This window comes from Pygocentrus nattereri, chromosome 25 (genome assembly GCF_015220715.1).
Source record: "Pygocentrus nattereri isolate fPygNat1 chromosome 25, fPygNat1.pri, whole genome shotgun sequence".
Classification (NCBI taxonomy): domain Eukaryota; kingdom Metazoa; phylum Chordata; class Actinopteri; order Characiformes; family Serrasalmidae; genus Pygocentrus; species Pygocentrus nattereri.
Window position 1 is genome coordinate 24,639,196 of NC_051235.1, and position 27,927 is coordinate 24,667,122.

The 27,927-nt window shown below is 39.0% G+C and overlaps 1 protein-coding gene across 5 annotated transcripts in view; it reads right to left on the bottom strand.

Moving 5' to 3' along the window:
* The window catches only part of brsk2b (BR serine/threonine kinase 2b), a 216,620-nt gene that overhangs the window by 17,494 nt on the left and 171,199 nt on the right, over positions 1–27,927 (bottom strand). For 2 of the 5 annotated variants that reach the window (XM_037534709.1, XM_037534707.1), the window contains exons 9-17: positions 24,948–24,979; positions 22,046–22,210; positions 18,907–19,004; positions 18,587–18,737; positions 16,096–16,164; positions 12,375–12,435; positions 6,980–7,655; positions 4,707–4,755; positions 1,238–1,361 (exon numbers count right to left, since the gene is read on the bottom strand). In XM_037534709.1, the coding sequence (XP_037390606.1) occupies positions 1,238–1,361; positions 4,707–4,755; positions 6,980–7,655; positions 12,375–12,435; positions 16,096–16,164; positions 18,587–18,737; positions 18,907–19,004; positions 22,046–22,210; positions 24,948–24,979 (1,425 nt within the window). The remainder of the gene's footprint in view (positions 1–1,237; positions 1,362–4,706; positions 4,756–6,979; positions 7,656–12,374; positions 12,436–16,095; positions 16,165–18,586; positions 18,738–18,906; positions 19,005–22,045; positions 22,211–24,947; positions 24,980–27,927) is intronic. The other 3 variants (XM_037534710.1, XM_037534708.1, XM_037534711.1) reach the window with 3 other exon arrangements.

Sequence of the window (27,927 nt, forward strand, 5' to 3'; positions counted from 1 at the left end):
TTAATGTAAGTCAACGGAAACAGACTTTTTCCAAGTCAGTCTGGGCCGTTTATGTAAGTCATGAAATGTACACACAATGTAAAGGGCAACAGACATTTTCAAACTGTGTCAAAAACTGAAAAATAACAAAAATGGAGATACAAGGTTTTACTCTGACAGCAGTGATATGCTGAAGTCTGAACTATCAAACTGCATATTTACAAAAACAATGTATGTAAGAAAAGTAACATGTAAGAAAATGGAAAAAGTACCCAAGCTGAAGGACTACTTAAATCTACAGCTGCAGCTGCATTCACAAGGGCTACTGAGCTGCCATCACATCCTCCTCTCAAGGACACAGAGGATTAACCACAGGATGGGGAATACACAGCACAACATTCACTCACACCAGCCACTGCAGTCACATCACACACCTCCTTTATTCAGACACGGCACACATCTGGGTGTGATTCAAATAAGCTGCTATCAACACAATTGTGTATAACCTTGAAGTTCAAACGAAGCATGACACTGACTACACTAAAGACGGAAATGAAGTCTTAAAAATTACCTTGGTCAAAAGTTAGAGACCACCTTACATTTAATTTCCAGTCAATACAGCCATTACTCACAATTTTCAAGAGATATAAATAATCCACATGCATAAGGAAGGAAAAGACAAAGGAAAATAGATAAAAAAATGAGTTTCTGAAACTGAAATTCAAAAAAATTATTCAAATATATAGTGAAAAATGGGACTCCTCACAATCATGCAAGACCTGATAGACCCCAACACTGTCCCCATCAGATAAACATCACTTAAAGCTTTCATCTTTGAGAGGGAGGAGAAAATCAAGCTGCTTCAGATCTGAAACAATCCACAGGTGTTTCTGTCCATCCTTCTGCTGTGAGAAGACAGCTCAGTGCTATGAGTCTGAAAGGATTTGTAGCTGTCAATCAAATAAAGATGCTGTGCTCAAAATGATTGACCTCCCCAAAGTCCAGACCTCAACATCACTGAATGTGTTTGGAATTACTTGGATCTGGAAAGACAGAAAATGCAGCCAACTTCTAAGACTAAATTTCAGAGTCGGATGTCTTTGAAAAGACAAAAGCAAGAGTCATTAAAAAATTGAAGATGTAATAAAGGCAGAGAGTGGAAACACTAAACAAATAAAATTAAACAAATGAAAGGTGGTCTCTGACCTTTGCACAGAGCTGTACACGTACATACACCCACATCCACACTGAGACTTACTGAGAGAAAGGCATGGACAATGTCCGCTTTGATTGAGCTCAGAGGTTTGTCCTGGATCACCACGAAGATCTGCTCCTCTTTCTCCAAATTAATGAAATTACCAAACCAAGACTTTTTGGCAAGCCTGGAAACAAAGCAAGACCAAGGAGTGTGAGAAAATGTACCAAACAGGAGATAACAGTCCACTATGGAGAAGAGAATATATGAATATTTGCTGGTAATTGTTTCTTTTATTCACAATAGAGCAAGTGCAAAGTGTCCTGTACATGCAGCGACTTCTAGGAGCCACAAAAAGAAAAGCTGTCAGAGTTGTAAGTGGCTGGATTTGCACCCATCAAAATGACTAGACGGGGGATATGGCCCTGAGGAAATAACATTACAGAGAAATCATAACAGAAGAAGTGCTCCCTTGACAGGCCTCGTCTTTTCACACAAACACAGTGTCTGACATTTAAAGAGGACTCGGCTAAAGATGAGACCTCTGTAGAGTGGGAGATACAGTAAGTTGTAAGGCTGAACAATACTGAAAAAGTCATGTGATGTTAAACACTGTGATATTACTACGATTTATTATTCCTGAATGGAGCGATTTATCACTATGATTTTAAAAAGCATCCATCTAGTTCAATATTCTAGTTAACTCATTACAACAATCGTATTTAATTATCATTTACTATGGTTGCACAATATGAGCAAAACACGATATTGTGATTGTACTGTTATACATCTACACAATGCAGTTGTGATATGCCTTGCAATACAGCACATTAAAACACATTAGTGAACCTGATTAGAGATTATCCTGACCAAAATTTTTTTTTTGGTTTGATTGCCTTGATTCAGTGTGGCACAATGGGTAGCAGTGGTGCCTCACAGCAACGAGTGCCAGTTTTCAATTCCCCGGGCGGATGACCAGGGTCCTTTCTGTTTGCACGTTCTCCCCATGTTTCCCCCCACAGTCCTAAGATTGGACATGCTAAACTGCCCCTAGGTATGAATGTATATGTCTAGTGTGTCTGCCCCGTGATGGTTTAGCGACCTGTCCAGGGTGTTTCCTGCCTTCTGCCCAATGACTGCTGGCCAGGGATAGGCTGTAGCACCACCCATGACCCAGAAGCATAAGCAACTTAGAAAGTGTCAAAACATCCAATCAAAACATCCACTGAAACTTATCTGGGCTATCCAATGTCGGTTAGAATGCCCACAGTGTAAAATATTATTTAGCAAACAACATCCATCCATCCATCCATTTTCTAAGCTGCTTCTCCCTCAGGGTCGCGGGGGGGTGCTGGAGCCTATCCCAGCAGTCATCGGATGGAAGGTGGCAAACAACACATGTAGGCCAAATAAAAAGGGCTATATGAGTGGAAAATGCTGCATCTAGAGGGCGCTGTCACAAGCGTCTAATGCGATCTACTACAAAAGCATCTCGAAAAGGCATTTTGTAAATAAGGTTGTGAATATGAATGCATGCTCTTATCTAAACCATGGAAACTGTGTAAAGGAAGGTACAGCTAACAGCTTGCTTATCAACAGCACATCCACTTCAGCAGCCTTTAAAAAGTATAGACATAAGAAAACACATTATATTTCTAAAAGCATTCAGATATTCTAATTACTGAAGTTAGCTAATTTATGGTGCACCCATTGCTAACTTAGGCATTCCAGTTGCGCACACACAGCTTGTATAATCTCCTTAGAAAAGAACTGCCAATAGGATGGGACTGTCTGAAGCAGCCGCAGATGAACAAGGTCACCATGTCCAATGCCAAGCATCTGCTGGAGGGATATAAAGCCCCCCAGCACTGGGCTGGGGACTGATGGAACCCCATTCAGTACCTTTGGGATAAGCTGTAGTGGTGTTTGTGATTAAAAACTAATCATCCAACATCAGTGCCTGACCTCACTAATACTCTTGTGGCTGAATGCAATAAAACCCTCAAAGCAATGTTACAGCATCTCATGTGAAACCTTTACAGGAGAGCAGAGACTGTTACTATTGCAAAATTGGGGCAAACTCTCTGTTAACAGCCTTGATTTCTGAAGAAACAGTGGATGAGCAGGTGTTTACAAACATTTAGACATCCATTAAATATTAAAGGATACAGATGTATAGACTCTTACTGCGAATGCATTATAATCAACAGGGTGCTACCTCTTCCTTTTGTGATATAAGCAGTTTTTTATGGTCCCCGAGCCACTAGGGGGCCCTGAATGTGTAATTAAATTTTAGTATGCTACACTATTTGCAGAAAAAGTATAATGAGATGACAATTAATATGTTCTAATTTTCTGGATCAAAATTAATTAAACAAGGCTTACAACTTATGCCGATGTTTGAACAGCCCTGCTGAAATGACATTAATATTTGTTGAAAATGTTAACACATTCTCTACAGGGAACAAACAAATATTTAGGATTATTTCAGTGCAATTTGAATTTGTATTTATTTATTTATTGGGTTTAACATGTTGGAAATATATATATATATATATATATATATATATATATATATATATATATATATATAAATAATGTGACAGCATTTGCACAGGCCACATTTTATGTTTTATTTATTCCCAATATGTGAAATTCAGCAAAAGTGTGTTCTTTATAGAGTGTGAACATAATTTCACTTAGAAAATCAGCAAAATGCATGTTACTTGACCAGGAATGCATGCAACTGTATTTTTATATATTTGCATATAAAAGGGGCCCCCAAATATTATGAAATGGTCCTAATAATCAAAACACCAAAACTGAAAAAAGCCAACTAATCAATGTCCATTAGTCGAGAATGTAAATGTAAACCAATGCTGTGTTTAATCCATGAATTAAGCCTGACTTTGAACATAGGAGTGAGTGAACTGCTGCTGCTTCATATGAGATAAAAACCCTTAAAGAAAAAGCCTTGGTGGAGGGAGGTCAGTCACAGGCTTGTGGTTTGAGGTCTGAAGGCTGATGCATGGCTCATTTCCCCACCCCTCTTGAACTGTGAAGCATGCTGGGATTTTGCCACAGAGCATGCTTATCTAGGCCAGCGCATGTAGCTACTCTTTCCCCAAAAACCAGAGGCGGCACTGCGAAAGCTGCTTCCCAACAAAGTGGATGGCTGGACGGCCTTTGGAACGTGGCTGTCAAGCTAAGCAAGTGGAACAAAAACACTGAAATATTAATGCAGAGCAAGTCCTTGATAATGTCATCATCAATAAAACAGGGTAATGGGAGTCAGCCATGTTTATGTTACTACTTACAATTCGGTTCAGTTTAAAGTTGGTTTAACTTTGCGTATTTGTTAAAGTGAAATATGTTTCTGGAGCAGGAGTCAGGCAGGCCGTGGCTCTGAGCCTGCACGGCTGATTCAGTCCAGCACTGCGGGGCTGATGAATGTGCTCTTAAGGGTGGTGCACTAAGAACTCTATGTAATTGTTTGATAAAGCAGGAGTGCATTAAGTGTGCTATAACTTACTCAGGGGAAGACTCCGGTGTTAGGCTGGACATTTCCTCTTGTGTGGGTACTGCAAATAGACAGGACTAACGGTCATGATTGGGGCAATGAAACATGGACTGAATCATCATTTATCACAAAGTAAAGCGAAAGAGACTAGGCCTCCATGAACCGTTACCTGCAGCGAATGCTGATAAAGCGCAGCTAATTATTCTGAACCTTAAGAGCTTTTCAACATTCTCTGCTATCAGTGCACCTGATCTTTCCCTCCAGAGAGAGAGAGAGAGAGAGAGAGTGAGTGAGAGAAAGAGACAGAGTAAGAGAGAGAAAGAGCTGGAGGTTAGAGGAGATGCTTATAGAGGTTTCATTATCATAACTACTGATGTGATATCAGATAAAGCTGGTAATGGCATCAGCTTTTAGCCTGCTGATTACAGATCACAGACCTGAGAGAATTCCCGTGGCTGAACAGGCAGACAGGGAATGAATACAAATGTACAGAGATCAGCAAACATGCATTGTCATCTTGACTGCTTATGTTTCAATAAATAGGTTTTAGATGTTAAAGCCATATTTTGGGAGATATAAACAACCAAATTATTGAAAAAACTTTCTCACAATCTTGTTTTAGTTTTGTAGTGGAATTACAAGGTTAATGTAGCTAATAAGTGGTAGAAGCTATATCTCACCAATTAGGACCAGTGTAGATCAGTTTGGTGTCTGAAATTTGCTTCTTTAATTTTGCTAATGAAGCTAATAAGCAATAATCACCAAGCATGACTAAAGGCTATTAAAGGCAAAATATTCTAATTTATTTTAATGTTTTGCATAAAAATATATACACTCTGAGCTTGTTTTCTTGCCATTTTCTTTGGACAGCAAAAGTAAAAGCAAATGCATTGCTGAATGTCTTTAAAAGACAGAAATATATCTCACAAAAGGGCAAAATGGTGGCACTGGGCAGGCTTAGATGTCTGTAGCCCTGTTTGAGCTGCTTTTGATGATACAGCATTACACTGCCACAAAGCAGAAAACTAATTTATATTTTTGACATTTGTTAAAATGTTCAGGTTGGTGGGTCACAGTCACTCTGTCATCTTTGTTGTTGTCATGCCAACACCAGAGACAGCAGTAACTAGCTGAATGAGACCATGTTATGAAAGCAGCACAAATTGAAAATTGCTGCCCTGCAAATTCTGTTTAGTGTGCAGGATACCATTTATACATTTGTTTCAAATAATTTATTAATGTCTGATCAAACTGCACAAATAAATTGCATTTGGTATGCAAAGGTTATTTGAGATTGCTTAAGAATTTAGTATGAGGCAAGTGAAAGTAATTTAGTCGTGTACAATGCTAACTGGTGCTGTATAAGCCTAACTTACTATTAGCTACATTGGCCTCAAAGCTCTAGTGCAAAAATACATTTTTGACACCAAATGTCACTGTAAAAATTGTTAGTACTAGTTTCTATTAGCTTTTTCTTCTTTGTGTTAAACTGACCGATATTCTGTTGCCAGCACTAAAAAATGCTACAGAGGTAGGTGAGTTATGAAATTCTGCATGGTAGCCTTCAGATTTTTCAAAAAAGGAAAATGTATGCAGGTTTATGATGTGTATTATGCCTAGCATGATGTTATAGATCCTGTTCTGCCTTTGCAAGGAGTTTCCTGTTGGTGTTCAAAACAAGACACCTCCTGTAAATTTACCATTTTGGGGATATAAATTTACCATTTTGGGGCAGTCATGGGCTGGAGGTTAGGGATCCAGCCTCGTGACCGGAAGGTCGCCGGTTCAATCCCCAGAGCCGACAGCACATGACTGAGGTGTCCTTGAGCAAGACACCTAACCCCCAACTGCTCCCTGGGCGCTGCGTATTGGGCTGCCCACCGCTCCGGGCAAGTGTGCTCACTAGTGTGTATGTGGTGGTTCACTTCACGGATGGGTTAAATGCGGAGGTGAAATTTCCCCGTTGTGGGACTAATAAGGGTCACTTAATCTTAAACTTAAAATGTTGTATGTTGTATCTGTTAAATGTATGTTGTATCTGTTAAAATGTTGTATCTAATAAAATGACATTAAAAACTAAAAATGTATACTGTTGACTTAACAAAGAAATTTTGAATAAATTGATTAGATCTGATTCAACAAATTCATCATCATTATTTTAAGAGAGAAAACATTACAGAGGCTAAAGAAGCTTCTTTTGAAGACTTTTTGCTCAATCAGTTTGCTAAAAAATAGTACTTCAAGCTTTTATTTAGCTATTGTAAACGTTCTACGCTTATTATTACCTTGCAGTTTCCTGCGGTGGAACCGCGGCGAGCCGAGGAAGCTGTTCTTGATGGAGTTGAGGCGTGTCCTCCAGGGCATGCCCCCAATGGAGGGGCTGGGGGGCGGCGTGGGGCTGGGGGTCCCAGCCGGGCTCTCCTTGGGTGTGTGCACAGGTGTCCCTTTGGGGGTCGGGAGAGGGCTGCCCCGGGGGGAAGGGTGGGGGGTGACCTGTACAGTGGGGATAGATTTGCCGTTGTGGTCAGTCCCGGCCAGCGGGTGCAGGTGGTGGTGGTGTAGCCGGATAGGTGAGAGGGGCGGAGCCTGAGAAAGAGGTACAGAGAGCTTCGGGGGTACAGTGAGGGGCGGCCTGCGCACCTTCGGGCTGTTGGGGATGGGCGGAGGGAGGGGATGGGTGGGTGTGGAGGGCGTGGAGGGCTCAGATTTGGCTGTTGAAGGTTTGGGCGTGGTGTTGGGGAGGGGGTTGGACCTGGTGCTCTGTAGGGGCTTTTCTGAGACTTTGGGCTTTGCTGGAAGGGTCTGAGTTTTGTTGTTGGGCTGTAGGGCTCCTGTCTTTGGCTGAAAGGCATTGGGCGGGTGGGGGCCTGTGCCGTTGGCCCGGGGCGAGTGGGTGGGGCTGTGGTTGGGGGACTGCGTGAGCTCCGAGGATTGTGGGGGGATGAAAAAGCGTCGCACGGGCTGGGACAGCAGCAGCACATACAGCAGCATCAGCCAACACATCCCGCAGTCCACACGCACACACACGCGCACGGTGCACGCACAGCCCACGCACGGCCCAGAGGTTAGCACGCACACACATCGACGGCACACATGAACGGATGGTGGACAAGGCAGCGGAGATGTAGAGCGATGAAGGGAGGGGAAAGTGCAGAAAAGAAAGAAAGAAAAAACATGCCATTAGCACAATCAGCCGAGAGGCAACAAGGACCATGGAAAGTAAATGTGCAGCATTTGCAGTGTTCTCGAAGCAAAAACCAGCCGCAACATAAAAAGAAAAGCTCCGGGTCTTTGTTGGAAAGAGAAAAACTGCCAGAAGTGACCAAGCAAGCAGGAAATGGGTGCGTGCCACACGTGAGCAATATTCCAATGAGTCATAACTCTACGCTATTGTCAGAATGGTTTGTTATAAATATTCACTCAATATCTGTTGCAGTTCATTTAAATAAAACAGATAAAATAATCATAATGATTAAAAGAGGTCATTCACAACAATAGCGCCACACTATGGAAATGGCCAGTTAAATTCAGGGCCATTAAGTGCATAGCTGAGCAAGGTACTGTGATGCTGCTGCTTGGGAGATGACATGACGATGTTGTGGACACTAATGGCATCTATGGTTTAAACTAAGTCCATCTATTTATCTGTTTACAAACTAGGCAGAGATATAATGTGGCACTTAAAGGGAAATTCCACTGATCTTTCAATTGCGTAATTCAATCGCTGTGATGCAAATAGTCATTCAGAATGTTGTGATGTGAAATGGGAAATCCGGCTTCTTTACAGGGGTGGTGATAAGAACCAGGGGTCCTGATGTATACAGTGCAAATGTAGCTATTTTATTTACTATCAAAAACTACCAGTGAACATACATCTGTCGGAGGTCTTATATGCAATGTTGATGATGGGAAAATCTGTTTTTTTGGAGCTCATTTTACCTCACAATTCCCTCCATCAGGAATGGATTTACATTATTAAAAATACATTTTGGGACAAAATCTTATCTCAAAACTACAGTAAAACAAGGTGTCATGCATCAACCAAATCCATCAAAACCATCTCATTTGATAACTTTTGTAAGGGAGCATTTAAAGGCACTAAGTGCTTCAGATGTCTGGTTCCTATCACCACCACTATGAAAACAAATCTCTCTGAATGACTTTGTTTACATTTTAACCATTTAATCAGGTGGAATATTTGAAAAGAAATTTAAAACGTATTACTAACTGTAGTAAACCACAGAAATGATAACACACTCAGAACATTTCTAACAACTTACTGTGCATAAGTACATAAAGCAGTTATTACCAAGAACACTGCAGTTACACTACAGTTCAAAAGTTTGGAACCAATGATTTCAACAATATAAAGCATCTATAAAATGACTCCTATGTGACTTCACACATTTCAAATAACTATTAGCAATAATAAGCAAAAAAAAAAAAAATTAAGAATGTCCATAATGATGAACAGAGCTGCAGGTGTTTCTATAAGGACTGAAAAAGCTGTAAAATATCATGAATGATACTGAAATAAATATTTAAAAATGCCTCAGGAGTTTCAGGAGTGGTGATCAAATCTTGAGGTAGATATTGTGACAAAAATTGATTGTAAATAAAGTATATTTATCATGTAATAACTTACTGTTGTTCCTACATTCTTGAGATATTGATAAAACATAAAACTATATTTGATATCTAGCTTGTAGCATTGTATATCTCTTTAACATGTATTACAATATTTTTTTCTTAATTTTGATAAGTTAGAACAAAAACAAAGGACCATGGTTAAAAAATACAATAAGTACAATGATTTTTATTAGTTTCACTGGACTGTCTTACTTTAACTGCCCCAGTTAAAGCTCATTCTAATTGCACTACTATTCATATTTGCACTATTTATACCCACAGACCTTAATCTGTATGTGCCTTATGTCACTTTACCTTCTTATATTCATATTATTATTTTTTTATTATTCTATTTTTCTACAATTCATATTTATTTTTACGATTAGTGTTTAGTGTTTTATTTAGTGTATATTTAAATGCAGACTTTTCCTGTTTACCATCTGTTTAACGTTTAACTACACCATAGGGTCTGAGAGTTTCAGTACACTGTATGTCCTGTACATATTGTAGTAGTGGCAATAAAAGCTGACTTGACCTCTTTGCAATAAAACATGCAGTTGTTTAGTGTTTTTAACCCCTTAAAAACCCTAAGCTTATAACATAATAATAAGGCTTATTATTCAGTAACTACAGGGACTTCATGCAAACTGGTAGAACTATTTGTAGGTTATAGAAGTGTGCAACTAAACACTTGGCCCACCCACAGACCCTGGTCATTCAAGGGGTTAACGATATCCATGATATTCTCAGAAACGCATACACTGATGGAATGTGACATTTGATCACTGTTATGAAAGACATTGTTTATAAAACAATCAAAATTATTAATATGACCCATTTCCAAGCTTTTGAACAGCAGTGTATAACTTGTAAGGAAACAAAAACAAACATCAAGAAACCAAAAATAAAAAATAAAAAAACAAAAAGTTGTACTGAAACATACTGTAAAATCTTGTTTCTGGAAAGTGCAGCCTATCACAGCTAAGTGGTAGCTGCTGAGTTCCAGACTGTCTAACTCAAAGGCCCCTTCTTCCCTACGCGCTCTCTACAAAAGCCGTCTTTCATCCGTCCCCCGTCTCTATGAAACGCGCTACAGTAGGTATGAGCCTGCAGAATATTTCAGACTTTAGAATATTTGATCAGAGCGGATTCAAAGCAGGCTTTAGGCTGAATCCTGCAGGGAATTCACTCATGTAACTCAAAGACAGCATATTGGGAAGACTTAGTGGTGGATTTGTAATCGGTTAGCCAGTTCAAACAAGTCAACTGTAAAAGCTGGATACAGCTTGAGCTCTACTGTAAGTGAAGGGAGCAGGATTTTCAGATTTAACCAAGCCATTAGCAACCAGTGCTTTCCAATGTCTCAGGGCTACAATCCTCTGAATGAGGAATAGATTAGAGCTAATTACGCTGGGCACTGCTTTCTGATTGCTCTTGCAGTAATGCGCAGTCTATTAGAAGGGACGGGCAGCAATTTTGGTGCTTTACCAGTGTTTTAGATGAAAACCTAGACCTCAAGCATGGCTAATAATCCACACTGTGTGGCTACCGGAGTCTCGCTTTGAAATCGTCAGCACAGAGCGCAGCTAATGAAAGGGCTGTTCTCCGCACCAGTTGGATGACATCATTTACAAACAGAACCTTTCCTGTCTTCTCTTTTTTTACATCTGCAGGATGCTGACACTAATTGGCAAAATCTGTTTTTTCAGCTTGTTTTGGTGCACAGGTGGATGAAGGCCTTGCCCCATGCAAATTAGCCAATGTGTTTACTGATCCGAGAGATGTTTCAGTTAGTAATGGAATTCAAGAGAAGAAGAAAAAATAGTCCAGACGGTTTGGCCATGAGAGGGCAACACATAAGGGTAACTAGAGAAATGTAGCAGCATATACTGGCAGCTATCTTTCAAAGGGTCCATATAATGGAAATCAGATTTTTCTCATTTTCATAAAATAAATGTAATATATAATCATTGTTAAATTGTCAGAAGACACTGTCCAATCCAAATATGCAAACGCAGCTTCAAAAAAACATCCAATTTTAAATTCACTGTTTTTGTGATGTCACAAATACCAACACATATACATATATTCCCCTATTTAGCCAGTTTGGTTTCACCCTTTCAAGTTATAAGGTGTGTTTCTGTCCAGAATGATGCACAATACTGTGCAGCCAATCTGAACGGAAATCATTTACATGTCAATCTTAAAGGCATAGTAACAAAAACTTAAAGTCTTAATTTATTTTTATAAGTGACTATTTTCCAGTGTTTTAATCTCACTGAATCTCTCCTTTAGATTCAAACAGGATGTTTTTGTTAACACTAATATTTGTAAATGTGGACTGTTTTGATTGGCTGCCCTGTATTGTGTCTCATCAAAAAGCAGTCCAGACTAACTTCAGTGTGCATGAGTGGAGATAAAGAGCTGTAGGCTACAATTCTGGATACATATAAATGCATTGTTTTTGTGGCATCACAACAATGAATTCAAAATGAGATGCTTTTGCAGGTTATTTATCATATATGGAGCAGTGAATGAAGGGTATATTTCAAAACTCTGTAATATGTTCACATTTCAACTTTTATTTCAAAAAGTGAGGAAAATTCAGTTTTTCATTATATGGGTCCTTTAAATAATATCATGCTGAGTTCTCTGACATAGCCATACATAAAAAGGATTTTAAATCACTGAAAGACAATGGTTACCCCCATTAACCCCTTAAATTCTCATTAGAAATTATATGCTTAGGTTTATTTTTCTGCTACAACATAGAAAACAATGCCTTTTCCTAAATTACAGGAGGAATCTTAGGAGCGAAACTGGGCCAATATGTAAAATTCTAAAGGTACAATACCATAAAATGGAAGGGAATGCACTGTTTCTCTGCATGTCGCTGACATAAACAGAGATTCTAATATCAATGAATTTTCCATTCATCCACATTCTGTAGATAGACACTGCCTCCTCAGGAGGGAGCCTATCTAGGGAACGGCTGAGTATGATTTGGGGCAGGCCCAGGCAGAGTGAACTGAGTGTAGACGGAGGGCTTACCCGTGGACTGCTGAGTGGACTGGTGGAGAGACCAGAAGAGGCTCCGCTGATGGACCGTGACCTAGCACAACACATATTTGCACAGAGACAATCACAACATAGTCACAATATACTGAAAAGATGCATGTCAGATGCCTTTTTAAACTTCAGTATGTTGGGCATCATTAGACCTGAAAAACTGACAAATGGCCCTAAATCAGAGGGAGGTTTTCTTTGGAGAGATGCTGACAATAAAGTGTAATAGTCCTTGTATAATGACACTCTGCTGAAGGATAATGTGCTTAAGGATTCAAGTATTTTCAGTAGAGAACTATTATAGTAATGAGCTTCTGTTGTTTACTGACAAAGAATCTGAACAGAGGAGAAAGTCATTTCATCTTTGTTGTAACTTGACCACAGTCATTATGTCCTTAGACATTCTGTACCATTTACTGTAATGACAGACAATATAAAAGTTAATGATAGAGCTGTACTTTTATTCACATTTTTATCATAAAAAAGTTTTCATGACAAATTCATCGTTAGAAACTGTGCAAGCAGAATAGATCAAATGACCTTACATGCATGTGCTGCCAGATGAGTAATATGCATTTTCCCGAGCCAGACATGAACCGCAATGTAGTGATGGCTACTGTCACAACAAACGTGCATCACTATAAGGTGCTTTTAAGCAATTGAATATTTATTTACTATTTTTTAAGGCTTACATAAAAGTTTTAAAATAAATGTATTTGTTTTTGTAGGCCTACATACTAAAAGCTGTTCAGGCAATGCAAATATTTTTCAAACTAGCCTTGCGATGCAGTTCTAATGTAAGTAGCTAACAGTATTTATTTAACTGTATTTTCCATGTTTCCAAGTATGCATTTTTGGTTTAATCAGATTTGTGAGAAAAAAATTATGCACAGCCAAAGTCAAACTACAACCTCAATTCCAAAATGTATTATTTACATTACATTTACAAATTACCCCGCATTTTTTGGAATTGGGGTTGTATATTAGTTGTAATTTAACACTTCTCAAATCATCATGTCCAACAATTTTATCAAACATTATATTTTATGTTCATATCACTCAGCCCTTACAGTAAACATTACAGACAGTTATTTTTCTCTTTGCAAGCAGTCAGTCCACAAGCTTAAAATGGAAATATGCAATCTGTCAACATGATATGCTACTGAAGTAATCTCTTTCACAATAGGTAAGATGTAAACCTTTTATCTTCTTTGCAATTTGTTTTTGTACTTTCTTTAACCACATGCGATACTGGGCCGTCAACATGGACGGCTCCCATGAGCGCCTGAGGTTTAATTGGCCGTGTACACAACGGGTTTTGTCATCAAAGGAAATTGAAACAGTAAATCATCATTAAATGTGTCAACACATGCTCGCGCAATCTGACTCCAAAGAAGGATCTGATCCATAAACTGATCAATTACGTATGTTACTTCAATGTGTATTATTCAACAGTCACAAAGTGTCTGATCACTCGAGCAGAAAATCACAACACCAAACATATTTGAGCGTGATGCTGATGTGCGTTTTCTTCCTCCCTCTTTCACTTAATTAGCCGTGAGTAACACGTCGAGGGAATTTTTGCTATCATTCAGTCATTAGACACTGAGGGTAAAACCTGATGTGATGTGATGCGCGTGCCTGCTGCTAGAGCAGTTAATGCAGTGTCGTAAAAGCCAGCACTCTTTATCTGTCTAGAAAGAAAGACACCCAGAAGAAGAAAGCAACTACAAGAGCAAAGATAAACCTCTACAGCTATGACAATTAGATTTTCTCCTACCTACAAGTGAAAGAGGGAAAGCAGGTATAGATATAGCTGTTCTACTGATAGATAAGAAAAGAGTATCTGTAGTTGAATGAACCTGAAGAATGAAAAGATATCTGTGCCAAAGATGCAGGGGAGCTTTTTATAGAAAGGTAGAATCATTTGTACTTTGCTGAATGCTCTCATACAGTGTTAATGCATAATGTGAAAAAAAGACAAGCATAACAAAATAGTTAACAGGCATCAAAAATGGATGTAACTTCAGTTACAACTTAAAGGGCCCATTTGTCACCTTTTTCATGTATTTTACTTTTTTCTTTGGAATCTGCTTATTACATGTGGTTATGTGGTTTTAGTTATTAAGACTGGTATACGTAAATGACCCCTGGTCTGTCACACTCCTGCCATTATCATTGGCTGAGCTGCATTGTATGGCAGACCTTTGAGCTCAAAACATGCCAGAATCTCTGTGTTAACGGGTATGACATAATTTCATGTTTACACATAAATATTCGTTGTGTTAACACAAATTATTTCCATGTGTGGAAAACATGGTAAGATGCTAATTTTCAGTATTTGGATTTTGTTGCTGTTGCAAAACCTTTGTTAATCATGTTTACCGCCACCTACTGGTCTGGCACTGTTGTTCAAACATACAGAACAAACAGACCAAATAATGAAAATAAATAAATAAAGATATATACCCCCCCCCCCCCCCCCCCCCCCCGAGACTTGTAGCAGCTATTTTTTAAAGCAAGATTCTTCCAATTTCTCCTAATTCACTCCCTCTAAAAGTTTGTTTATTGGCTCCTCCTTAAAGGGGGATGCTCCTCTTGTGTCATTCCCCTGTCTAGTGAGGTCAGCTCAGTGTAGCCATAGGTAAGCACCAAGCTCACTATATCATGAATAATCCAAAGGAAACGGGCTACACATAGACTTTAGGTTTTGTTTTTGGTTGTAATGTGTGAAGTAACTTCTATTATGAATATGCATGTATGTCTGGATTTGAGGCCTCTCATTGGCAGAGACCTTAAACAAAGTGTAAACTTGCTTTTTAGTCATAATATCAGGACTAAATTTTACATAGTAACGTGCAAGTTTTATTAATGTCTTAACGTCTCAAAAAGTGATGAAAATACAGTTGTGCTTGATATGGGCCCTTTAATTAAAATATTAAATATATAAATAAGGCAAGTGGCTGGTGGATTAATTAAATATTGACTGCAGAAAAGAATTCAGGGTCAGTCATGGTCTCCTTTCTGGCTGGCAGGCTGCACTGCCTCCTGCTTTACTTCATTTAGCTAATTAATGCTAATGTAAAAGTGGACTGTGAAATCTTTAAACTCAGCTCCATCGCGCAAGGTCGGCAGCTGAAAGCAGGAGTGGGCAAACAGGAGCGGGCGAGATAACCCCCGTCTCTCAACTAAACATACGCGGCAAGACTCAGACGGAAGCAAACAAACGACATGGGGCGACTGCGGGAGGAGACAGTGGGCAAAACAACAAGAGACGGGAGGAAATTAACCTCAAATTGGGATCTACCACGGGACAAAAAATGCCAGACATCAAACGGAAACATGAAAGGCGAAAGAAGGGAGATAAGATGCTTTTGATGTGTGTGAGAGAGCCAGAGGGGCGCAGCTTTGCCAAAACTGAGGGGACAAAAAAAAAACCCTTATTCATTCTTATTCAACTACCTCCATTTCCTTAAGGTTCAGTCCCGAACTAATCTCCGCTTGTCGGACGAATGGTGCTATTAAAAAAAAAGCAATAGAGAAACTTCAGAGTGGAGATAAGTTGTCCAATTATAACACATCCACTCAATGTCAGTGGTTGAAGTTCTAAATCTGGCCCTACAGTAACTTGAGTAGAGTCCAGATGAGAATTAAAAACCCCACTGCATCTTCAGAGCTAGAGAGAGAGGACAGGGCTGATTTATACCTTTCTTCTTTGCTTTGCACTTTGGGGTTGGCATCTGAAATATCCAGGCTTTTACTGAAAACAGATTTACTACAGAAAGAACAAAGACGTTGATTACTACACTAGGAACTGTCCAACCTACAGTCAGAATCACTGCACTACTGTACAACATACTGTGACTCCATGTTAAAAACCAGTGATTATATTCTACATTCTTCAATTATAATTGTGCAACAGTATTAGTGAGTACAAAGAGATCAGCATGTACGTTTGTGTGGTGGGAAGCGATTGTGAGATTTATGGAAATAATAAGACATGATGATGAAAATAACAATGAGCAAAGGATCATAAATACTCAGTTAAGGTATACGGTAACTCCATCTTTCCATTCTCAGCGCTTAGGCTCTAACCTGTCAGAGCCGTCCACATGAAAGTGGAATAATGTGATGAGTCGGGCCAAATTTCACTCTCGTACGTGATTAGCAGGCAGAAGTGCTAACAGAGGAATTGCTCTGCTTAGAGGAACATACCTCCCTGTGAAAATGGCATGATGGATGTTTATCTTATGAATAATGTATCGGTGTTGTTGGGACAAAACCTCGTATCTCCAAAATGGTGACTTTACAGGAGAAGGAAAAAACCTACTTTACTCTTAATGTAAGTCAAAGGATTTTTTGTCCAAGTCACTTTGGGTCACATTTCCTTCAGTCCATTCATCATAAGGTGTACACACAATGTAAAGGCATTTTCAAATGATGTCAAAAACTGAAAAACAACAAAAATGGAGATAAAAGGTTTTGTTCTGACAGCAGCGATATATTTACATACACTACCGTTCAAAAACTTTTCAATACTGGAACAGATGTACATGTGTAAAATGCAGAAGTGGTCCAATTTTTGATTTTGAGGATTAGGATATTTCATGTGTTAAAATGTCTTGATTCTGCAGAGCTCTAATTATATTCTACACTGATCTGTTTGAATCAGATAAGGTCAAGGTTATCAAATGCCTGCCCAGCCTGCCATCTAAAATATTAAAGCTCAAAAATCACCTCTAGAATTTATAAGTCATTTCATGAACTAAGCCCAGTCATCTGAGCATGAGTGAGCTCTAAGGATAAGCCCCACCTCTTTCCCACCCACTCCAATATGATGTACTAAGATGCTTAGTTTTGATTATCAATGGTGGTTTCCACAAAAAAGCAAACAAGAGACTCTTAGAAGAGGCAGAGGCACCTATTAGCAACAAGCTCTACATTCCAAAACACATTCGTTTTCTAATGGGTATTTTGCATTTATTGAAATCCTTACACCCTTATAAAGTGATTCTAATACGATATTTTAGAGGACATTTTAGGGGTATCCAAAAGACGTAAGGTGTATAACATTAGTCAGAGACTAATCATCATTTAAGTCCCAGTCAAAACAGATGTTAAGCATGTAAGTAAGTGTTAAGTTCATTTTTCAGTGGATATTTCTGAGACTGTAGATATGACATATACAAAAAACCAAGGGAGTTTCCAAAACTAGTTATTAAAAGCTATAAAGAAAATGGGATTCCTAACAACTGTGCAAGACCTGGCAGACAACAAACTGTCCCCATCAGATAAACCACACTTAAAGCTTTCAACTTTGACAGAAAGGAGAAAATCAAGCTCCACTCTTGCTTCTTAAAAACAAAAAAACAAAGGTGTTTCTGTCCATCCTTCCACTGTGAGAAGACAATGTAGCACTATAGATGTGTAGCAATCAAGAAGACCTCACTGAGAAAAGAAATGGACAAACCAGAACACTTGACCACTGATCATCAAACAAGACAAACAAGACTGCTGATACTGGACATCAGATATATGAAGTAAGGTTTTACTAATGTTTTTAATTGGGTTTATTAGGATTGAGAGAAGTAGAAAATGCAACCAACCAATTGCTGAAGTTTGGAGGCGGTAAAAAACATCCCTACAGATTTGCAACTGAAAGCAAGTCTTTTAAAAAGAATGGAAGCTGTAATAAAGGCAAAGAGTGGACAAACTGAATACTGAAGAATACTGAGAAATTTAGATTTTATATTTAGGTCTTGAGGCTTCTGAGCAATTTTATGTTAAATATATATTTTCTGCCTGACACTGAAATGATTAAATTGTACTTACTGGCTGTTTGGACTGGATTTTAAATAAATAAATGGTCTCTGACTTTTGCACAATACTGTAGCTGTAATAACATGAACAGTTGAGATCCAATTTTAGATAATTTGACACAAACTGATTGTAAACAGATATTTACATTACATTAGATATCATTTAAGAACTTCTAGTTGTTCCCAAAACCTGTAAATATTGAATAAAACATTGAAATATATTGAATGACTTCATAAATAATGTTATTTTTAGTTATTGTTTAATAGAATATCAATAATTATTATTATGACAAGTGATTCCTTTTGAACGGTAGTGTACTTGCTGGAAAACTGGGTGAGCAGTGGAGGATGTCAGGGAGTGGGAGAAGGGCTCTGTACCTCTGTCCATGTTGGGTCATGTCAATGGCTCGTCGGACAGGTACCGGAGAGCCTCCCTCAGTCACACTTAGCACCTCCATCGACTTGCGCTCCGGCCTCCTCTTGTTGTGCCTGGTCAGCAGTGGAGAGTCCACCCGCTTCCTGGGAGGGTCTGAGACGACCAGCGAACACTCATTAGTACAGTAATTACAGGAGCTACTACAGTAATTACAGCAGATTAAGTGCTTAATAAGATGCTGTGCAACCTAAATGAATCAAGTGGACTTGGCCAGAAGCTTTGCATGTAAGTAAGAGTGAGAGGAAATAAAAGTGATCCATACCGATCTCGTTGCGGGGGGGCAGGTTCTGGTCCTCGTGACTGGGATACCTCTCCTTACGGTCCAGCAGCAGGAAATAGATCATCTTCTCTTGGTTGTCACTAGAATGAAAAGTAAGAGCAATAAACACATCAACATTAACATCCTAAAGCATTCTAAAGTCCCGGCAGGAGTTTTTATGTTCAAAATAATGATTAGGCCAAAAAGCTAGTTTCTACAATTTCACCCATAACCCCTAAAATCCTAGTCTTATTGTATACTAAGGCTAGTTATTCAGTAACTACAGGGACTCCAATGTAAATTGGCTGAGCTATTCTGATGTTAAAGAAGTGTGTAATAAAACTTTTTATTACAGGCCTTTTAAGGGGTTGATTCAAATGTAGTGAAAAATCCAAGACATGTTTGGCATCATTTGGATTTGTGCTGATGCAACAAGGCCAATATGGGCCAATATAAGAAGTCATGGAAGCTTTTAGCTACTAGTTAGCACCAGGCCAACTGGCCTTACACTCTTTTCTGCTTGTTGGCTGAGTAATGCAGTTCCTCTCATTGATGTCATGAATGAACATGAATGCAAATGTATCTCCAAGCAATGTTGGGATGTTTCTTTTGGTCCATTCATCATGAAATTTACACACAATGTAAAGAGCAACTGGCATTTTCAGATTAGGCCAAAAACTGAAAAACGACAAAAATGGAGATACAAGGTTTTGTTTTGACAGCCGAGATGTAAATTATGATTAAGATTTTACAAACTATGATTTTGCATAAGATCTTCTAAAGAACCAGTTCATATTGCACTCGTCTGGGAGCACCCAGTAGACAAACCCAGTAGACATTAATGAGTGGCAATTCTCCTCCCTACACATTCACTGGTTAAACTTGTACCTGTACACGTACATTGCCTGTACATGCTGAAACGATAGCTTGCTAGTACAGTTAACTGATAGTTACCACACTGTTGGTGCTTAACACTGTTGCTGCCTAGTGTGAACCCCCAGGAAAAAAATGACTGTGTACTGCATTTTGCATTTTATTCCACCTTCAGAAAAATATTAGCAATTTTCTCTTAAGTTCTGGAAACATTTGACCATATATATTATCTCCTGAAAAACAAATAGCTTGCCTTAAATTAGCTGGAAATTGTAAATGAAATAAACGAATGGTGGTCCCTGACTTTTGCTCAGCACTGTAGCTTGCATTATGCTAGCTGTATAAGCTGCCACCACGTTAGGTGCATTAGCCTCAGAGCTTCAGTCCAAACATAACGAAGCAGACACCAATCATGTTTCTGTTGATTGATTACATGTGGGCTAAGGGGGAAATTGTGTTGATTTGACCAAATCGCCATTTTGAAACTGCACAAATTCAGTTTTAGACTAACACACACAAACTTGTATCATGACGAAGAAGAGAAACTCATTCCTGGAGAGAGCAGGCCTACAAGACAAGGACAAACCAGCTCTACCTGAGAATATGTGCTAAATTAAAAGTGTAGCAAAACAGTTAAGAGACAGCACGTGGACTTGCAGTAAATGTGGGCTGTTATGCTGTGCGGTGGGGGGTAAACGGGCCCGTCTCCGCTACAGGTGCTGGCTAAATTGCGGCGAATGCTTGGGGAGAGAGACGAGGCGGAGGCTGCAGTGCTTTAGGGCAGAGGAACCCAGCCATCCATCAGCCACATTAAGAAGGTGAGCATACACAGCGGAGCGTGCAGGTGGTAATTGCAGGAGTTTGGGGGGGGAGATGAATGAGAGAAAGTGAACGGGCTTCGCTAACGGCCCGGGGCCAGGCAGACGCACTGTGGGTTTAGTAGCCCTGAGAAACAGCCGTAGAACACTTCTACACTCGCATATGGCATCCCAAAGCAAACACTGTCAGAAGGAGCAAGCTGGAAGCTTTAGGGAAGAGTTAGTGCAAGATAGGGCTGATTATGCACTGGCCAATGCAGCCTAGATAAACTGTTTAAGTATGTGCTTTAACCATTTCATTATGGGGCTACAGCAAATCCCAAATGCCCACTGACTCCATACTGTTAATCATAAAGGTTTGTAAACAGTTCTTGGTTTAGGGCATGGATTTGGAATAAAATGGTATAGAATCTTTATGCGAAGGTTCTTTTAACATAAAAAAACCTCTTCACACTCACTCATCTCATTTACAATAATGGTTCACTAGGGAACCAACAGTGGTTCTTTTATGGCATCGCTCCAGAAAACATTTTTTGGACCTTTAATTTTATGAGTGCAGTATAAATATAATAAATATAATTGACTGACTGACTAAGTAATAACTTTCTGACTGCTTAATTGACTGACTGACTGACAGACTACTTTACTAACAGACTGACTGACTAAATAAGCAACTTTCTGACTAACTGACTGACTGCCTGACTGACTGACTGACTGACTGACCACTTTACTAACTGACTGACTGACTGACTGACTGTTTAACATGCTGAATATTCTCCACTAGGGGCCCTATTAGCAATCAAACATCTGGTGAAGCTTCAAGAGAACAGCGATTTACATCAGCGACACTGTTTGTTCTTGTTAATATAAATGGACATGTTTCTTCTTAAAGACTAACCACTTTCAGTTTAAGGGAAATAAGATCACATAAATATTTATGGCAATATTTGAGACGCCATGTTGTGAATAAAGCCAAAGCCCACACATTGTACCCTCTTGTTGTGATGTCAGCAATCCATTCCACTATTTTTTTTAATTCCATGAGTAAATTAATAAGATGTAAACAAAATCATTTCTAGAGAATCTTGACCCTCACAGTGAGTTTTTTACATGACATATAAAAACCAGTAACAGTGCATGTAGTTTCACTAGTTGCTTAAATAAATGTACTGTAGATCTCACAAACCATGGTCACCATCACATCACTGTAAAGAAAGCTAGGTTGGCAAGTTTTCTACAATGAGCCATTTCACATCAAAATACTGTTTTTGTTTGCAGCTCAAGCATGAATTAGGTAGAAATTTTGAAACATTAGTCGAATTGCCCTTTAATTGAAAAGTAATGGTGAAGCTCAATCATTACTTGGTAAATCTAAAAAAAAAGACAAGGTGTTTTTCTAAACTTTTGAAGGACTGTGTATCTCCGTCTCTTCTCCTCCCTTTGTTACTCACTCGTCCGACAGCAGGTCCTTCATCAGTTTGTTTTTATCCCGGAAGCAGCCAAGTGAGTGCATGCTCTCCAGCACGTCCGGGTCGATGTCCTCGGCCGAGGGCAGCGTCCGGATAGCCACTTTCCGTGGGACGGGCTGCTCTGGTTCCGGCTCATTCTTTCCCCCTCTGGACACAGGAACAGGGGTTTAATAATCACTGCACACAAAGGATCTTCGGCAATAGACATTTCTCACGTCTCTGTGCACCGTTTTTGTTCCTCTTCTGGCTTTGTAATTTCATTCTAGGCCGCTTCACACACTCTGTGCCTGCTTAAGGCTCGCATGATATCTCCATCTATACATTTTTAAAGGCACTGGTTGGCATACTTCAGGCTAAGAGTGAGGATAAATGACATTGTGACAGATGCTATCTGCTGCTGTGTCAGCTCAAAGAAGCTCAGCACTCTTTTCCAGAGATTTACCCTCGAGATGGACATTTTCACCATTTTTGCTATTTGAATATTTACATATCGTTGTTGTCATAACAAAACCTTGTATCTCCAAAACAATAACTTTACAGGAGAAGGAAAAGAGTCAATGGAACCAGGTGTTTTCCAAGTCATTTTAAGCCGTTCCTTTTGGTCCATTCTTCATGAAATTTACACACAATGTAAACAACAACAGGTATTTTCAAATGACATCAAAAATGACAAAAATGGAGATACAAGGAGATACTATATGCACTACATGCATGCACATAGAATCACATAATAAAAAGCAAAACTTGAGTATTAATGAAGACCTTCTTTAAAGAGCTCCAGAGCAAATATGGTAACACTTTACCGAAGGGCGGCATTTGTAAATAATGATTATATAAATAAATAAATAAATATATATATATATATATATATATATATATATATATATATATAGCACTTTTCATGCCAGCAGCAGCTCAAACTGCTTTACAGACAGTTGATAAGGCTTAACAGCAATTATTTAACAGTAAAATTGTAAGTATTAACTTAGAACCATAAGAAAATGACTCGGATCAAAATGAAAAGATAAACACCACGAGACACAGAGTTTTAATTAAATGCTGAGTTAAAGAGATACATTTTTAGATGCTTCTTAAAAGTGAGCACTGAACTTGACTGTCTAATAAAAGGTGAACTGAATTCTTGTTTGAAACTGAACTTGTTTTACAGAAGGTCAGTATCTGCAGATCTAAGATCACATGCTGGAATATAAACAGACAGACACTCTGTGATGTAAGCAGTGTTTTAAGGTCATTTAGAACCTTAAAAACTAGTAGCAGAACTTTAAAATCTACTCTAAACTACATGAGGCCTACATAAGCTTTTAATGACAACTCACATTAACCTAGACAAACATTACTAGAGCCTTATTTCTAGTTATTACAAGTGTCAGTTGTCATTAAGGCTGCTTTTGTTAAATATTTGCATCATTTCACCTCAGAAAGTGTTATGACAACTGATATTTGTTGAAATTAGCCTTTATTAATATTTATATCAGTTGTTATGAAAGGCATATGTAGGGGTTACCCTTAAAATGCTAATGAAAATGCTATAGCCTCTTTTATTTTATTTTTCTTTATTTTATTCTAATTTTTTAGTTATTTTGCATTCATGTGTTTTTAATTTTAACAGCGGCCTCATTGTTAATAAAGACACAAAAATACAAAACACAGCAAAAACACACTTTTTCTTCACTACTGAACGTCACCCAGACATTCCATTAATCACACCAGCCCAGGCCAGTCCTACCCCCTTCATTTACCCTGCATGCTCACTGATGCATACAAATGTGTGCATACAACCTCACACAAACACATATACAGTAGCAGCCAAGCATTTGGACACACAGAAGGGTTTAATTTATTTTTACTATAATCCACATTTTAGAGCATCTATGAATTAACGCATGGAATTAATCAGAGAATAAAAAATTAGAACTATTTTCTATTTTAGATTCTTCAAAGTGGCTTTAAGGGAGATTTACATTCTCTCACAAAGTAGCTCCATGAGGACCCACATGAGATGCTTTTCTAACAGGACTGATAAAGATCCAAACATCATTGCTGTCCAAAAAAAATCTCCATATTTCTGGAGAAAATGAATGGTGGGATGTTGAAATTTTTTTTAATTAACTGCCAATAATGACATCACAAATGATACCTGTCACACCAAGCCTCATATACATTACTTACATACATACAAGTACACATATATAAGCAAATTAGGAGCCATCTAGGATTATATAGGGATGGCCTAGCAACACCTTAGCAGCCACCTGAGATTCCACAATAAAGACTGAACACCTTAGCATCTGCATTGAATGTCATAGCAATGTTCCAGCAAAACTTAGCAACCACCTGGGATAGCACAACAGACTTCCCCTTAAAATCCCAGGCGTATTACATACTAAGGCTTGTTATTCAGTAGCTATTAGGGACTTCAATGCAAACTAGCTGATCTTTTCTTAGGTTGTAGAACTGAGTAATAAAACTTTAAACTAGTTCATGATTTTTTTCCTTCCTGTTTAGAAATGCTGATTGTAAATATTATGAAAATTTTTCATTCTTTTCCTTGAAATCCTTGAACAGTTTTTGCTCTATAAGTTTCGTATTACCTGACGTCACGGCATCAATCCACTTATTCACCCATCCCCCATCTCCCCATCCCCCAACAAGGAGACTAGATCCTTCTAGTCTCATCCATTGGAATTTTCCAAACTTGAGTGGTATGGTTATTTCATAGTCTTGTTGTCCTCATTATTATTCTAAAGGTAGTCAAAATGAGGATATAAGCCTTTCTATGAGTAGATGTGTCCAAACCTTTGACTGGTGCTTTACGCCCACTATACACACAAAGACCCAGAAGACAGAAGAGATTCATACTTACATGTACCACGTGTGCTTCTGTATCTGTTCTAACTGTAATGAGAAGAGAGAATATTAAAACTGCAGGAAATCAGCTTTAATCAATATCATTTAATTATTACACAATTACAGAATCAACCGCAGATTAAAAAAAAAAAAGGCCAGAAGAAACGTGAAGGGAGGAAAGAATGGAGCCATTTCATGTTGCCAGCCTGAATCTCCTGCTGGCAAAGTCTAATTTCCCCGCTCAGTGTCCCAGCCTCTGATCATCATGGTGCAACTGGAGACACTACAGAGACACAGAGCACGTCTTGCTAATTAGAGCAGAGGACTGCAGCATGAGAGCAACTGACATGATGGAAGCTCGTGGGGGTCATCGCTGCGTTATGTGTTAGCAAGGAAGGACCGTGATGATATTAGGCTGCCACTTAATGATATTGAGCTATAAATATAATCCTCAAAGCGAATCCATCAGAGTTGAGTGATAAAACTTGGCTTGTGTCCCTGGCCGAGCCGCATGGGCACCTTATGAACCGAATCGAAAACAAGGGGAGTGCGTGCAGCGAGCTGCAGGAACAACCCCAGCAAGGTATCAGTGGCACAATGGCTCATCAGGCCACATTATGGAAATGCTTTCCTATCATTTCAAACACATTGTGCGGTGCGTGCCAGTGCTGTGCTGGGGGATTGAGGCTATTCTCCCAGCACTGCTTCGCTGATGGAGTTGGCCACGACTCTGTCCCCTCTAACCAAGCTCAGCTTCTGGATCTGCCAGAAAGGAAAGCTGCAGCCAGTTGGAAGAGGCTGAATGCTCTCTGACGTGGATTTTCACCGTTCAAATGTGTGGATGCTTTTGGGTTAAAAACAATGAGCACAATAATGATAATATATATTGGGCACAAGCTCAATCTCCTCCTCGAACAGCAGGGCAAAGGGCTTCCCTTATGAAAAAGAACTGTAATACTATAAGAGACCAAGATTTACACAGTGTTACAGTGGCTCCCTTGTCTTATAGTACTATAAATATCTGCAATATTTGTTTAGTGTCCTGTAGGAAACATTTTTAATGGGAATTGTTGCGGGAATCTGGTAGAAATTCCTTTCTGTGTGACTATATTTCAGTATTTAGAGTGTACATCATTTGCCTTCCACTATTTTTAGGAGACTCCCTTTCAGCTCTTCAAAGAAATCTGCAGGGATATTTTTCCACACCTCCAAAGTTCAGTCTTAGAAGTTGGTTGCATTTTCTGCTTCCCATAATCCAAGCAAAGCCAAATACATCCAGTGATGTTGAGTATCTGGACTCTGGGGTGGTTAGTCCACTGGTCTGAAAACACCAGTGGCAGTTTAGTTTTAAAATTTTCTTCCTGTTTTTGTCTCTTTATTTCCTTGAGGGCTTCATGACAGCTACACATCCTTTCAGTCCCATAGCACTGAGTTGTCCTCTCACAGTGGAAACATGGACAGAAACACCCGTGTTTGACTGTCTATGATAGTTTTGACTGGAAATTAAATAAATGAAAGGTCTCTGATTTTTGCACAGTACTGTATTAGTTTGATCTAAACTCTCTTGCTAATGTTTATAAGCCTGTATCTGATACTGAGACAAATGTTATGGTACAAAATAAAAACACTAGCTGGTCGACTGCTCTGTTACCTTAATGTGGCACTACTAACTATCAGTGCTAATGCTAGTTCTAGCCTTGATGCTCTTAAGAAAACTGCGTGAAAGGAACATGGTCTGGGTTGCATTATTTGTTTTTATTCAAACTATTAACATTTTCAGTCAACATGTACAGTTGTATGCAAAGGTTTGAACACCCCAGTCAAATGACATGTTTAGTTGATTTTCTAAGTGAAAAAGTGTTAACACATCATGTAAAGAGAGAATATGGCATTTTACTGCAAATTTAAGCACACAATTTATATGTATATATATATATATATATATATATATATATATACACACATATATATATGTGTGTGTGTGTGTGTGTGTGTGTGTGTGTGTGTGTGTGTGTGTGTGTGTGTGTGTGTGTGTGTGTTTGTGTAACTTACTTACACTTAGAAAATCAACAAGACAATGCAAGTGGACCACGGGTGTTCAAACATTTGCACATGGCTATGAATATGTCATTGCATTCAAAGACATTCAGACCACTGTAATTAGTATCAGAAAAGAATACTGATATATATTTAATAATAAATATATAAAAATTAACAATTATAAGCACAAGTATAATACATTCATATTTTTGTCCCTGAATAAGTCGTTCCAGTGACAGAAAAGACTTCAGGTTTGGTAACGGACAAACAAGAACACCCCTGGCAGGCTTTCTCTTTCTTCATGGCTACCTCACAGACAAGGAGCTGTTGTTTCCAATCAGTGAGATGTAGTCTGTGAAGACTGTTTGATTTTTTACTAGAAAGCTGAGGGACAGGGACATTTCAAAGAGCTGGTATTAAGATAAGCTCTTAAACCCTTGGCCACTCAACCATGCGAGAGACGAAGAGAGAGACAGAGATAGAAAGAGAGAGAAGTGGGGGGGGGTGGGTGAGAGAGGCAAAGATTCAAGGGGAGAGAACGAGAGTATGATGTGTGGGGTCCCCACAGACAGGCTGAATTGGATTAGTTCTGCTGTATGTTGACCTGAAGTGACAGCGCCCATACGGACGAGCTACTGAACCCGGACTCATTTACTAGAAATCAGCTTAACGCACTGCACATGTCTGAAGAACCACACTGAGTGTCTGTGTGTGTCAGAAGACCCTGCTGAGACTGGGTGTGTAGAGTGCTCTCTACTGTCACCACCTGGGGGTCTTTCATGGAACCAACATAAGAAAAAAAGATGTTAGGAAACAGTTACTGTGATGCGTTTAATACTGAACACAGAGATTTTCCATTAGAAAGAGGAAACACTACAACTCAGTTTATTCCCTGTCAGCTGCATTCAAACCAGACACCCTGAGCAGGCTTAGGTCATGGAAAAATGGTTTCCATT